Here is a 15809-nt window from a genome sequence, read left to right on the forward strand (position 1 = left end):
GAACCCCTCTGCGGGTACCGAGGTCAGGGAGGAAGGAGGGGAGGAGGAGCGGGGCAGGAGGGGATGCCCCCGCAGCCCGTGGTGAGACAAGGCGGCAGGCTGTCCCCCCCCAGCCCAGGGAGGGGAGCGGGGAGCAGATGCCCACCTGCAGCCCGGGGAGAGAGGAGCCCACGCCGGAGCAGGGGGATGGATGCCCCCCAGGATGGCCGGGACTCCATGGAGAAGCCCGCGCTGGAGCGGTCTGTGCCTGAAGGACTGCAGCCCGTGGGAAGGACCCACGTTGGAGAAGTTTGTGAAAGACTGTCTCCCATGGGAGGGACCCCACAGTGGAGCAGGGGAAGAGTTCGGAGTCCTCCCCCTGAGGAGGAAGGAGCGGCAGAGACAAGGTGTGAGGAACGGACCCCAGCCCCCATTCCCCATCCCCCTGCGCCGCTGGAGGGGAGGAGGTGGAGAGAACCAGGAGTGGAGTTGAGCCAGGAATGAGGGAGGGGTGGGGGGAAGGCGTTTTAAGATTTGGTTTTTCTTCTCATTATCCTGTTTTGATTTGATTGATAGTAAATTAAATTGATTTTGGTTTTTTCCCCACATTGAGTCTGGGTTTTGCCTTTGACCATAATTGGTGAGTGATCCCTCCCTGTCCTTGTCTTGACCCATGAGCCTGCCTTTATATTTTTTCCTTATCCCATCAGGACATGTGGGGGGAGGAGTGAGCGAGCGGCTTTGTGGTGCTTTGTTACTGGCTGGGCTTAAACCACAACATCTGCAAACTGTCCTTTTTAGTGTATCTCAAGCTTGAGATTCACTGTATTATTGTGTAACCCAAGATTTAACAGTGCTGTATTAGGAGAGGAAAATGTTCTTGGTATGTGTGTCACAGAAGTGGTGGGAAAGTGCATTTGCTTATTTTGATGCTGGTGCGGTTGTGTGTGTGGTATTGGTGTATTTGTTCCTGTGTGCTTTTGTGTTCAGTGCTCAAGTCGGTGAAGGTTTGGACTACACAAATGCGAGCAGGTCTTCCAGTGCTTGGAGGTGTTTCTGTTTTACGGGCCCTATATATGTTTTTACCTGTTGTCTTCATAGTTCTGGTGGTCATTTCAGGAGCAGGATAGATTTCTAAATCACTTAAGGCAGAAATGAGGTTGATGGAAGTCCTTCATGGCAGGGACCATGTGGGAGTGGGGGTGGTACTTCAATGCAGTGGTGGGTGCCATGCCTTTCTGCAGCTCTTTTATATAGAAACACACTTTCTCTCATGGTTTCTTAGGACCAGGTAGGAAACCAGCTGATGTTAAACCAGTAGGTAGAGTGGCCAAACCCTTCCTTTCTCCATGATAAAAGAGGACATACAGGTTGTCTAAGAGCTTCTGCTGTGTGAGCTTTTGATTGCTTGTTATCCAGGATTTTGGTGTAGTGCTATAAGTGATCTCATTATTAAATTTACCATCTATTTTCTGAACTTGATTGGATTTATTTTAAACTGCCACCTAGGTTTTCTTCTTTAGTAAGGGCACTGGCAGGAGTTTGAAAAGAGAAGCCAGTTTGTTCAATTGTCAGTGGTGATATCCCTGTCTACCAAGGTTTATACAAGTTCGCATCACCAGCAGAAAATGATGGTGTCTCTTCTGTTTCCCTGCCAGCTGCAGTCCCAGCAAAAAATTGGCTATGACATTAGGACACTTACAAAAATCCATCTTTTTTACGTCCCACACAAATTTCTTGGGACAAAGGATTGAGGTGTTGAGCAGGGTTCAGGGAACAATGCCTGAGTGCAAGTTCCTGTTTTCATTTTATGCACAACTTTAATTTTTCTAAGGGTGGAGCATTTGTTATATGCTGAACACAGTTCTGTAGTACAGCCAAATCAAAATAGATGTGATGTTTCATTGATTCTATTCCTGAGATCCTCTGCTTGCTGTTTTTCTGCAGGAGTTATCTACACAGCAGATATTCTTGACCGGGAGACGACCAAATCCTACTGGTTGACAGTGTATGCAACTGATCATGGTGTCGTCCCACTCTACACTACCATCGAAGTCTACATTGAAGTGGAGGATGTAAATGACAATGCCCCCCTCACCTCTGAACCTATCTATTACCCAGCTGTCATGGAAAACTCCCCAAAGGATGTATCTGTCATTCAGATCCAAGCCCAGGACCCTGACTCCAGCACTAGTGAAAAACTGACTTACCGGATTACAAGTGGAAATCCCCAGAACTTCTTTGTAATCAATCCCAAAACAGGTAACGAAATCCTGCTGCCTTACAGTGGTGGGAATACGCAATTTAAATATTTATCAGCTTTATCCCCTTAAGGATCTGCTGGTGTTGCATTGCTTTCCAAACCTCTGTTTTCTGGTTAGTTATGTGTCTAAAGCATCTTGTATGTGTCTAAAGCATCCTCTTTTGCATCGGTACATGAACGCACTGGCAGATGACGTGCTGCAGATGTGCTGCTGCAGCAATTGCTCTTCTGTAGGTCACCAGATAGCTTCTGGCTGTTGCCTCTTCCCTGTGCCTATAGGGATGAGACTTTGCTACACTGAGTCTGCAGAGCAATGCTAGGAAGCAGATTCAAGCTGTTGCAATGTATAGAGCAGCATCTTGTCCTTTGTAGGCCGGCGTGTCACCGCTGAAGTGAGTGTCATGACAGTTGTCCAGCACATGCAGTTAGGCTCCACAGTACAGTAGCTGGATGTAATTCTGCAGCTTGTTTTATACAAAAAGACAGTTTAGATAATCTAAAAGTCCCTCTGGCCTTTAAAAAAAAAAAAAGTCGATGTGTTCGCATTGATTTGTAACAGCTGGGGATGTAGCCTGTGGGTGCAGTGTCGCAGATATGGTTTTAAGTTAAAGTGCTGCCGTTACCTGGCCTGGCCCTGCTGCGGCCGAGCATTGCGCCCGTGCAGACCGGCTCTGCACATCTCTATTCCCTCGGTGTCTTTGATGAACCAGGCATCCCCGGTGCCTGGTTGATGAAGAAATTGCTCCAGGAGACATATCCCGAGGTTGTGGATGCTCTGCTGGGTGCCTGCCTGTGCTTGGCCTCAGGTGGTCCTTGCTCCAGCATGTATCTGGCCATCCCTTGCTCTTTATTTGGCTGGTGGGGACCCTCCAGCATGGTCCAGAGCTAGATAGTTGAGGGGCTCTTTTGCAGCAATAGGCTACTTTGGTAAAGTAGTTCAGAGGATTCACGCAGCTCTCATGCTGGTTGTAATGCTTGTTTTGTTCTGAGCTTTTGATTTTTTAAAAAAAAAAGTTTATTTATGTCTGCTGCAAATTTGTGAACAGCTAGAAAACCAGAAGGAATAGACCTGAGAGGGAACATCTTTAATTTGGTCTAGGAAAATGACATTCACTAAATAGGTTTTCAACATTTGGCTGGGCAATCCTATTGCAATGTGTAGCATAAGAAGAGGTCAGGATCTTTTCAGGCATAATCCCAGGTGAAGAATCATGAAGCATGTATAATCACTGTGTTCAATCTGCCGAGCCCTAAGGCACACATCTCACTTATTTTTAACACTTGAAATGGTCGAAGATGGCTCTTCCATCTGCATCCCTTCTCCCCCTCCCCACCCCTTAAATCCCATCTGGGCAAAGTAGCAGAGTTAGGACTCCGCAGTGTTTAATGCTTGTGCTTCCCTCCCGTCGGGTCCTCCCGCAGAGCAAGCTGCTTGGCACAGCTCCGCTTATCCACGGGGCTTATCCGCACGGGTGAGGCCGTGCCGAGGACCGGAGCCGGGCGCGCTGCAGTTCCGCAGCACCCTAGCCTGGTAGCACCCCGTGTGGGGCGGCTCTTCCTCCCGCGGGAGCCGTGGGCAGGGATACTTTTCCCTTACAAGGAGATCTTCCTTCTCACAGCTAACACTGGAGATGGTTCGTCTTCATTTTGCGCTGAGGAAATAGCTGTCTGAGAAATTCAAGGCTTCAGGATGAGTAACGCTGCTGCTTGGGCAACCCCCAAAGGTCCCCCGTTGCGTTCGGTTAGCATCCTGGCTGTTGGCTGGCTGGGGATTTGTCATGGAGGGGATAAACCGTCCCCTTCTATCCACCTCGATGCCAAGCGCAGAGCAGGGAGAGCCGGGCAAGGCATCCTCTTCTAATTTGTTTTTGCCTTTGAAAATGATGGGGCTGACAGAGTGTGTGTGCACAGAGGTGCCTTGTCGCAAAAGGGAAGTTTGTCATTTTGAACACAAGGACTTTGTTCTCTGTTGGAAGGAAAGTATCAACGTGTGGTGAGCTCTGCCTGCCTGGCCTGGACATCAGGAGGCTTTCTCCCAACGGGATGCTGATGTCTGAGGAATAAAAGCATAATGGATTTTTCTAGAGAGTGCCCCTGGAGGTCTCTGACCAGGCTTCTTTCAGCCATCTCCCTACAGTGCACTAGTTTCTCTAAACCAGCGTTTTACACTCTGGTTGTTTTATACAGGTGACTTCTGCACATGCAGAAGAGGTTTGTAGCATGCTGGCCCTGTATGCTTGCTGGGATTCAGCACAGCATTAACTCACGTAGCGGTTTGCACAGCAACCCTAAATGTGGCAGCGTGCTGTATAACCAAGACAAAAAGGTTTAGCGTGAACCCAAATATGAGACGATTGCCACATACGTGGGTTGAGCAAGTGTGTTCTGGCCGTTGGGGGAGAGCAGTCATTTGTCAGAAAGGGGATCTTTTATTTTCTCTGTCACTTCAGAAGTTTAAACAGTGCCAACAAACTGACATCTCGTTCCTGTGACTAACCAGATGCTAAGAGGCAACACGAAGGCAGCATCCCACGTTTTTTACATCCTTTCATGGGAGGTGGCAGAAATTGGCCTCAACTAGAGATGGGGAGTCGGCTGGAGCGTACGGATGCTCTTATGGTACTAAGAAGTTTCTCCAATCCCCAACTGATAGGGCTTTGCTAAAGTGCTCAGGGTTAAACCTCTCAGTGGGTTTGCAGCCAGAAATGAGTATCCCTAAGCCCAGATTATTTAGAGGCTCAGGAAAACAGGTAAGAGAGAGGAGTTTGGCTTTCTCCACTGCAGAGGAGCATGGATCATGGTTCACAGATCACTTCCTTAGATCACCTGGCTATATTGCAGCAAGATATCTCCCACTATTGCTGGAGAATAAGGCATTACTAACCTTGGCCTCCTGTGCCCTCTTATTTTTAGGACTTGGTGCTTTGTACCAACAAAGTTGGGTTTATTACAAAGTGCAGAGAGTGCACAGGGCATGTCATAGCTTATGGTGTGTGTCTGGTGGGTGGGTGGGTGGTGTTTCAGACATTTTTGCCTTGACTCCAGAAAATGCGGTTATCTGCAGCCTGGGTGAGGTGGGTAACCACATCTTCTTTTTGGATGGTCCTTGCCATCACAAAGAGGAATGCCCCGGGTGTTGCTGCACCCTGCTCATGGCATGTTCCCCTCCACCTTTGCACAGTCTCATGCTCCTCAGTGATCGTTGGAGCTCAGCAATGACTGTGTTTGCCTTCCTCTGGAGCTCACTTTCAGATGCTTTATAGCTCATGCAGGTCATGCGGATTTCTGGAGGCATATGTACCGCTGCATATGTTGCCATCTGATCAAGGCACCAAGTGGGGACATAGGGAGTCCAGGTTTTATTCCTGGTTCACATACAGGACAATAACTGCAGCCAAATCTTACAATCTTAATTTATTATCTAGATAGTGGAAGGAATGATACTCCTTGTATGCTATGACTGTAGGTAGAAGAAACCTTTTAGTAGACAACCTGTCACTTCCTACATTTCTATAGACTGGCACAGCTCTGGGTGGCTATTTTAGGTACTGTCAAACTGCAAATACATCACATGCATTTGGGTCTGTTTGAAGGCAGTCTTCAGACCTTTCAGGATTATCACCTGCAATTTGCTCTATAGATTTCAGAGAGAGGAAGAGTTGCTCCTGCAGGAGCCAAGGGCTGCTAAAAAGCTGCTGAGAGCAAGATTTTGGCACTGAAGTCACCCTGGGCAACCCATGCTCTCGCCGGGGGCTGGCTCTGCTGTGGCAGCACAAGTGCCCGTGGGTGGTGGGGGTTCTGCGGGTTTAGGGTCTATATGGGTGCTCCAGGGGAGGAGGAGGGGAACATGAGCGCAGCTGGATGGGTACGCAAAGGCAGTGTGAGCAGCCTCCCGTGAAGGTCTTTGCTTTCTCACCTGGATTATTTTTTCTAACATACAGCCGAGCATCAGCCTACACCTCAGCATGCACTTCTATCTCATGAGCTGATATTCATATGTACAAGCACTAAGTGAATAATGTAGCCCATGAGTACGTGTGAAACCATAAATCATCGGTGCTTGAGAACAAGGCAGCCTTGTTCTGCAAACTGGTGGAGACTGCTGCCTAAGTTTAGCAGGTCCAAGAGAGCAAATGAGGATTTTTCTTTATAGTGGGCAAGAGGTATTGCAAGGCACAGTTTTGTGAGGGGGGTAGGTAACTTGTTTTTCAAATAGCTGAAGCGACTCACTAGGTTATGTGACCGCAGGGAGAGGCATCCCCTGCGCAGGGTTTCCCAGCCACGTCATGCACCCAGCAGCAATGGAAGTGTTCCCAGTGCTTGGCACCTCCAGCAGCCATGGGTCAGCCTAAACCCTGGTGTGGCTGCTGGGGGAGCCAGGAGTTTCCCTCTTAGCCTGACTTTTATGCTGGGGAGGGTTCAGGCTTGCTTTGGTGAAGCACAGGGTCACAGGACTTTGCTCCTTGGTGGGTGGTATGAGATGGGGCTGAGAAGGAGGAAGAGGAGGAAGACAGAGCTGCTGGTGGGGTGGCTGGGCTGGTTGGCTCCCAGCCGAGCCCATGGAAGTGCCATGGCCTCCCCAAGCTGAGTGAGTTATTTTGGGGTGAGAGGCATGTGGAAGAAGGTAAATAAAACAGATAATGGAGTTAATTAAAAGAAATTGATTGATTAGGGTCATAAATTCTTATTTTTATTTCATGTATATGGGTGTTAATTTCACAGCACAGCACAGGGGTAATTTACTGCATTGATTTATTACTTTTCTGTGCTCCGAAGAAAACAATGAATTTTAATTCAAACCATTACATTATTTTGTTCAGTGTTGCACATATACTGGACAAACCCAATAAGCTTCTCTTCAGTCTTATGTAGATTAGATTAAGAGATACTTTAACTAACACGCCAACAGACCAAATTTCACTCTCTTGCACATTGATGTTAATGAATTTACTCTAAAATCATGCTAGTGTGTCTGAAAAATTCGGTTACACCTTGCTTAGTCTCTTGCTGGCACTGTTTAAACAGAGGCAGACCCCTGGCACTCCTAAAATAGTATTTGCTGCAGTATTTAAGGCAAGATCCACTGGTAGGTTTAGAAGTAGTATGTGTAGGTCAGTACATCTTTCCAGAGCAGTGATTCTGCTTCTGTCACATCTACACCTAGATTTGGAAAGAGACTGGATATTTTCATGCTGAAGAAGTATTAATATTTATATAAGCTAATATGGGGTTAGTGAGTGTCAGAATTGAGTTGATATGAATGCTACGCTTCTCAGTAGGCTGGGCTTTGCTTTCTTTTGCACTCAGTAAGCCAGCCAGCATAGGATCCTGCTGGGGCTGAATGCCACATTTGCCCTGCCATATTAAAACAGTGCTTCACCCTCCTGCCATACATCCTGATTTTTCTGGATGCTTTTGTCTGGTTTGTCCCAAGAAAGCCCCACACATGTTCTTTGCTCTCACAGACTGAGCCAAATCCAGTGCTCTGCTGCTGCACTGTGTCCTGAAGGTTGCCAGCAGTATAGCTGCTGGCTACCCAGTGCCTCTTTTCAGCCCAGAAATAAAGGTATGCCAGAGAGCAGAGAGAAAGAATAGTCGTTTATATATTCAGGAGAGCACTCTTGGGACTCTGCGAGAAATTCTTGTTCTCCAAGGCCCATGTTTGTCATGTTTTGTTTTTTTTCTCCAGCAGAGGAACAAAGACTGTTAAATACTCCAGAATTTTTCAATTCTGCGGGGATTTTGCAGTAGATACCATCTCAAGGGGACACAGCTTGCTCTGGGAGGCAAACTTCAGTGATCTTAATAATCCAGTTATTAACGTTCCTGCTGTACTGTAGGCGATGCAAAAGGCAATACGGACAACAAATGGAAGTGGAGGCAACTTAGTCCCTACTACAGCCTTGTGCATCTTTCAGGTTTAAACCCAAGTTGCATTGGGTGAGGAGAAAGGCTAACATACATTGATTCTGTAAAGCAAGGGGCATTTAAAACCTTCCACCATGTAATAATTAAAGGTAAATGCCAGACCATTTGGAAAGATTAAACAAAATACTTTTTGATGATATTTCTAAGGGACTTTGGATCAACAATATCAAGCTAAACTTAGTACTGCCTCGGTCCGTTTGTCACTCTGGTAAGGGGCATTTCATGCTACATTTAAAAAAAAAAAAAATTCTGTTCTTCAAGAATGGGCAGCTTTCTATGTTCATTGACCCCTGATTCTCCCAGCTCCCACCCCGTCATGGAGGGTCAGCTGCATTACTGGGGGACCTGCCTGACATCGCAGTTGATGCTGTGCATGCTGCTAAACTCTTAATAAACTTCCTCTGAAATAAGATCTTTGACGTTTTGTAAATGAAGGCCTTTAGCTTTTTTGTTCGTTTGGATTGGGTAGTCTAACCTGCCACCTCCCTCCAGAGTGCATTTTAGCTGTGATCAAATTGGGAAATGCATGTGTTGAATTTTGAGGGTGTTGCAGATCACCTCCCTCCCGCTGGAGGCTCCTTCTGCAGGGTGCCTGGGGGCACCTCCTGCACACGCGTTGCTGTGGAGTCCTGTTTGGCAGCTCTGTGTGCGATGTCAACTGGCTGTGCAGTTCACGCCATGCTCACTGCCATTCATCCTGTAAGTGTCCCTGCAGTTCAGCTGACCTCTCCAAGGCCATAGAAGACCTTGCAGAGGAGGAAACCATTGATTGTAGGTCTCGTCAATCAATCAAATGTGAACTTGAGGAATTCGTTTCCCTTCCTTCTGTGATCTCTAACACTGTTTGTACAAATGCTGAGTTCTGCAACAGTTGCAGAGTCCAGCCCAATATATCCATCACTGATCTGTACCTATCCATAACTAAAACAGATTTTTACAATGTGATTCCCTTAGCACATTAGCTGGCTTCCACCTTCTGTAATTTATGTTGTATCAACACATGCTAAATGATCTACTCTTTTCTTTCACTTTTCAATATTATTTAAAAGCATGGCTCTTAATGACTTCTTTATAATATGCTCACTGTTAAAAATTGAGCTTCTGAGCACTTTAAAAGCTTTAATTTCTGCTTTGGGATGGCTCATTCTTTACTAGACATCATATTTCCAATGTTTTGAGCCCAGGGTTAGCAGTTAGCAAATCAAAGGACCATGGATGTTGGAGTTACATGCTTAATCACAGTGGGACCTAAAAGCCTGCTAGGCGCTGTACAGCATGCTAGACAAAGTTCCTGCCTCAAGGAACTTGTCATAATAACAATAATAATAGTAATAATTAAGAAAAGAGAGAAAAAAAAAAACAAACAGGGAGGGAAGGATGTAAATCATCAAGTCCATCTGCTTGCCAGTGCATGTTTATTCCCTGGAGTAAATGTTCAATTAACTCCTGAGCTGCAGCCCAGCTGTGACATGAACTGTTCTTTTGACTTTGAGTGAGTCACCTAATCTCACTGTTTTTCTTTTTCTGTGTAAGTGGAAATATTTTCTTACCTCATGTGATTGTTCTGGAAATTAATTCACAGTAGACAGTTTGCAGATCAAATAGGCTGTGGAAATACAAGCTATTGATTTTTCAGGCATCTCGGCGTTAATAGACATCCACACACAGTCACGTATTCATAGGCATATAAAAAGAAAGAGGAGCATCACTTCTGAAATTGTAGGATGAAGAGGAATATAACACTTTTTTAGATTAAGTATGTCTAGTGCCAGACCACTGATTCCACTGAAAATGAGGAAATTTGAGCTCAGTCAGCCCATCTCTTCCCTCCTCACTGGCAGCGATTCCCTCCTTACTCTGTATGTGTTATCTGTGGAGGGGATAAAGGTGTGAGCTGTGTCACCTTAGTTGAGGCTACAGTAATGCTGCTATTAATAAAATAATAAATCCAGCTTTATCATCTCTCCTGAACAGACCTGATTTCTGCTAGCAGTGGGTTTTGATTCATGAAGCACTGAATACAGTTGAGATTGCTGGATGTCTCCAGTATCAAGTGCCTCTTTTAAAATGGCATTAGAAGATACAATACTGCTCATAAATGCCATTTCTTTGTAATCAGCAGATTTAAACATGGCTTATAGAAATTTTAACCTTTCTTTACATCTCCATGATGACCTTTTTAGTGCTCTTTCACAGTAAGAAGCTTCAGGAGCATCCCCATTGCCTTGACTGGACCATTGTGTCTTCACTTATTCAATGCAACATCAGTTTTTAACCTGAACTCCCCGTTTGCTTCAGTAGAGACTTAAGTCTGAAGGGCAACAGCGCGGCGAGGGCCAATGAGTCAGTATTTGCTGATGGAGAAGGTTACTGCCTGATAACCAAAAAGCTCCCTCCTGTCCTGCCCCAGCACCCATTCTGGAACGGCAAGGATTTTGCTGTTAATCCCATGAATTTACATTGTTGTACATTACAGCAATCATTTCATATTTTCAAAAACATCAGCAGAGCAGATCTTCTGTCCTATTCAGAACTAACATTGGCTATCAGCTTAGCCGTGAAACTTATTTTTCTACCTTGTCTGTCAGTCCTGTTTCTCTATTCATAAATTTCCAGAGGCCATGACTAGTCAGAACTGGTCAAGAAACCATCTACTTTTTTATATGCTGCACTATTCCCTCACTAATTTGTAATTAGGGCTGTTGCAGTCACTTCCAGGTAGCCAAATACTTTTGAAAGAATTATTATCAATGACAGAAGCATAACTGAGATGATTGGGTGAAACTGTGTACCACAAGTACCGAGTCACAGCCCTGTTAAATGTATTCACAATGCGTATGCTGTGGATACTTGACATATCCCTCCATACACTATTATGATAATAGCAGTGAATGCCCCTGCGTTACAGTAATTGCTTGTGGTCCAAGCCTGAACTCTGGCAGGGGGAATTAGGTTGATGAGTTAGGCATGATGAGATAAAACATGTGATGTTAGCCCAGATGAGGTGAAGGCTTGGGGTGGGGGGGGCAGTTGCTTTTTGTTTTCTTTTGATTTCTTACTGCTTTTTAATCAATCAAGTAACTTGCATTTACCTTTTGCTCAGCCATCAGAGGTGCTACACATATCTATGATGTTGGACCCTGCAAATCCCAAGCAGACAATATTGAATCAGCGTTTTTCCCTTTTGCTCCATTGCAATGAATACACTCATATTGTCATCTTAGGACAGGCACTTTTAGTGGCTTGAATAGTGTATCTTCACATTATTGTGTGAGCACTTTCTAATATCTCTTTATGGATTGGAAGTTAAAGGCAAGGACTGCAGCTATATTTTACTCTTGGTTTGCATCCAATCCTTGATACGAACAAAAAAAGATGGAGATATTTCCTGTCTGGGACAATGCGATTGACCTATGGTGCGTGTAAATATTAAAAAAGAAATGCTTGGAAAAGGGAATGAAAAGAGAACGCAACTGTGAATACAGGTGTGTTTGCATAAGCCATCATGGTATCAGTAATCACCAACTATTAATTCCTTGTCTTCCATCACATAGGAGGTTGTGTCAGCACCTACTAAGCCTCCAAAGCCTCATCACCTTGCAGTGCAGCTGAACTGGTCTGGTCAAAAGTCAAGGTTAACAGCAGATTTGTGTTAATTTTCCTTTTCTTTCTGACTCTCTATCTCCATTAGAGTTATGCTGTTATAACCAAAGCTAATTATTTTCTGTGAAATTACTCTCCCCTCTCTTTCTCCCTTCCCTTTATGTTAATGAGAGTGCTTTTCTCTTCCTGGGAAGATTGACACAACTTCTTTGAAGTTAGTAGTCCTGTTGCCAGTTAAATATGTGACCTTATCTATATAATTGTACAGATCGTATTGCCATATGTCTAGACACACAGAGCTTAATTTAACAGGAGACGTATATGTATAAAAATAAAGCAGTATCTGGGGATTAAATATCAGAAGACCCCCCTAATCACAGCTTTCACGTTATACAAAGCTTTCTGCAGAGCTCTGAAGTTAGATCTTAAAAACCATTTCCCTACAAGGGACCCTGCTCTTGTAACCTTGTTTTTACATTGATCATCATGTGGATTCCGCTATGCCTGTACTTCCTCACCTGGTGTACATATGTGGTTTCTCCTCCCATGGTAGCTAACTCCTTAACGCTGTATGGTAAGGTAGAGCAGCACCGTTGTTCCTTTTTTAACAAGCAGGGAACTGAGGCAGAGGAAGTGACTAGCTCATTTTGTGCCCATAATAAAGATTTGGTCTTAATTTGCCTTCAAAGCCACTGGCCACATGCAGTGCAAAGCCTTACTGGCTTAAGTCACAGCCCAGCCTGCCCTGCTGAACCTTGAAAGCAAGGTTGACTCGGCACCGGCATTCCCTACCATGTGCACAGAAGTTATCTGGGCACATGGGAGCCCCAGTAGCGCCTATTTCCTATCCTATTTCCTATCCTGTTTCCAATTACCTCACCATTTCCCATCCCTGCCTTTCAACCCTTCCTCCCCTTGCTTTTCCTCTCACCCAAAGGCAAGCCTGGGTTGCCCACAGGCAAGGAAGGATTCCAGTTCGCACAGAGGCAAGGAGATGTAGATGGCTCTGATGAAGCCTCCCAAGCAATGTAAGGGCAGAGCTGACTCTTGTCTCCTGGGTGGGTGAAGCAAACCCCTTCTCCATCAGCCTACTGCAGGCGCAGCCCTAAGCAGCTTGTCTGATGCTGTCATGAAGCAAGGAAGCAAACCCAGAGCCCTGGAGTCCCACACTACTCCCCAAGAATTGTACTCTTTCTTTCTCAATATTACATTTGCTTGTACTTTCTGTGCAAGAACATGTTTACTCGTTGCATCCTGTGAATATGAGTTGATGTCATGATCTACTGTGGGTTTGTTGCCTTCTGAGAGAAATTTCATGTTTTTGTCAGATGAGTTACGTACAAGGAATCTGTGCTGCAGTGATCTATTTGTATGGTAATTAGCAAGTAGCTTTTCAGATCTTGAAGGGAATTGGTTTGAAAACTAAGTATTATTTCCTGAACTTTAACTTGCCAACAGTGTATGAACAGCAGTGCACATTCACATTTTTTTAATGTAGCCATAATACCCAAAAGATAAATGTAAGTCTGCTCTGCAAGAGAATATTTTGGCTGTAATTAATTTTTCTTCCATTCACCATATGCTTGTATTTTCTGACCTTCATTTGAATCACAGACACTATGTAATAAAATGTGCAGTATAAAAAAAAAGTTGCTTAAAGAAGCACAGGTGCTTATGGTGCTACAGCTTCAGCTGAATGATATGGTTTGTGCTGCCTGAGAATTTGACCATCTTCTCCTTAAGAAGATATTATTACGGAAAGATGCTGTCATCGCTCAAAGATGTTAAAGTTATTTTTATTAACATGAGAACAAGGTGGGTTTTTTTAAATCTCTGAAGAAATGTTGTATGCCCATCACTTATATTATTCAGAGAGATCCTTTAGTAGAGGCAACCAGGGATGGAGATTTGTCTCTTTTTCCTTATTATTCTATGTGTTTGAGGCAGCTCTTGAGGTAGGACCTGGGAAGATACTACAAATGACACAAAGAATAATTGTTGCTAAATTTAATTTATTGAGTAGATGTGAATTAGATTGATTAAACAGAATAAACACACACAGGATTACCCAAAGTAGGTGCAGGGATGGAAAAATGTTAGATGGTATTAACAGCTTAGATATGCGTGATGCTGTAGATATTTTTCAAGTAAGTCTATAATTTCTTAGGGGATTTCTCTCGGGGTTTTTATTTCTTTCTTGTAACACTTAAAGTAATCCAAACTGATTAAGGCAATGTTATGTATTAAAGCAATTAAAAAAAAAAAAAAAGCAACCACATGACCAGAATTAACTCTAAAGTAGTCTACTGGGGCGAACTGCAGCTTCGACTCAGTGAGATTGCACATGACCTGAATTTATATGTGTGGAAACCCCTCAGCTTGAGTTGGGTTCGCTTGCTGAGGACAGAGTCCTTTACTGAGCGATGCACAGACCGGCATCGGAGCGGCAAACGGGCAGGATTTAGATATAGTTCCTCTTTGGTCAGCTGGGTGGAGGGGCTTCACCTCCCACTCGTGAGCTCAGCTCCGATCTGTTGGATTCTCCTCCTGCTACCTGGTGTTGAGGAGAGAGGAGCTCAAGGGCTTTTTATTCATTCAGCCTGCAGGAAGAGGTTTCCTCTACACCTCCAAAACTTCTGTTTCTACTTTCTGCTTGGAGTCATTGTGCAGAATAGCTGGGATTTTACAAACACCCTGCAAGGCATCAGCCTGACCTCTTTACCTGGCTGCTTTGTTAACAGCAGAAGTGCAGCACTGAGAACATAATGAAAGATTTAATGGGAAAACAAAAATATCAGAGAAGAGAAAATTTCTATGTAGAGAGAGGTCATTTTGGCTTATAAACAAACATGAGGAAAAGAGATGGAAACATGAAGAAAATAATATATTTTTTGCTGAACTGACTATATAAAGACAGTTGCATCACACAGAAAATATTCCATGTTCAAGACTGTTTCACCCATATATTTGCATGGACTTCGCTTTTGCCACCATGAATGCGCACCCTCACCTCTGATAGTGCCTTTGGGTAAAAAAAAAAACAACCCAGAAACGTATCCTCAAGATACCTTAATTTCTTCACATTGAGTCCTGCAAGAAAAGGAAGAGGGATTGTGGGGGTTTTTGTTTGGTTTTGGGTTTTTTTTTTTCATTTAGTAATTAAAAATAATTCAGAACTAAGAACTCAGTGAGGAAAAGCAAAACCTGTGCTGCCTTTTGGTAGCTGAAAGGACGACTTTTTTTTTAATATTTATTTGCAATATTGTAGCACCTTTGTAGCCGCAGTCACGAGGCAGCACCCTGCTGTGCTTGGCAGGATAAATGGAGTAAAAGATGGTTGCTACACCGAAAAGCTCACAGTTTAAGGGGAGCTTGAGACAACAGATGGGAAAAAGCAGATGGGGATGCAGCAGAAAAAACAAGGCGGTATTGATCAGTGCTAAGTTTGTTCCTGGGCACTCTTGGTGCGAGAAGGAGTAGAGACCAGGCTTTTACAATCCAGGAGTGGGCAGTTCGGTCCCTTGCTGGCAAGGTGCCGGCGTGACCCTGTGTGCCGTGGGCTTTGTCCTGGGGCTGCAGCTCCTGGCATCTTGCAGAGCTGAAAGGGAGGGAGTGCAAGGGATTTGCCCAAATTGTATGTAGGGTATATATATCCTGCATCTATATCTACAGAGAGATTTCCCTCCTGCTCTCTGAGGTGTATGTGTATACATATATAAAATATTTAATTTTTTTTTCCCCAAAATTTTGCACAAGTTGCAAAGGGTTGGGGTTTTTTTATTTTGCATTTTTTTAAATTAAAGGATTTTTCAGCAAAAACATTCAAAGTGGATTTTTTTTTATTTTTCCTTTAATGGCATGTTTATAAGTTTAGGTTTTTTCTCTGCTCTCCTTTTCCATTTTCATGAGAAAAGAAAGACAGTGACAATCTTACAATAAAGGGCTTAGCTGTGGTTTCATTGGGATACGAGGGCAGAGGCACCTAGGAAGGCTGAACTTTTCAAACATGATGTCCAGCTGTGCTCCTGAAAGATGA

General features: G+C 44.3%; 1 protein-coding gene across 7 annotated transcripts in view; it reads left to right on the forward strand.

Moving 5' to 3' along the window:
* The window catches only part of FAT3 (FAT atypical cadherin 3), a 422176-nt gene that overhangs the window by 187660 nt on the left and 218707 nt on the right, over window positions 1-15809 (forward strand). For all 7 annotated transcript variants that reach the window (XM_052812647.1, XM_052812651.1, XM_052812648.1 and 4 more), the window contains exon 3: window positions 1927-2241. In XM_052812647.1, the coding sequence (XP_052668607.1) occupies window positions 1927-2241 (315 nt within the window). The remainder of the gene's footprint in view (window positions 1-1926; window positions 2242-15809) is intronic.

This window comes from Harpia harpyja, chromosome 17 (genome assembly GCF_026419915.1).
Source record: "Harpia harpyja isolate bHarHar1 chromosome 17, bHarHar1 primary haplotype, whole genome shotgun sequence".
NCBI classification, from domain to species: Eukaryota; Metazoa; Chordata; class Aves; order Accipitriformes; family Accipitridae; genus Harpia; species Harpia harpyja.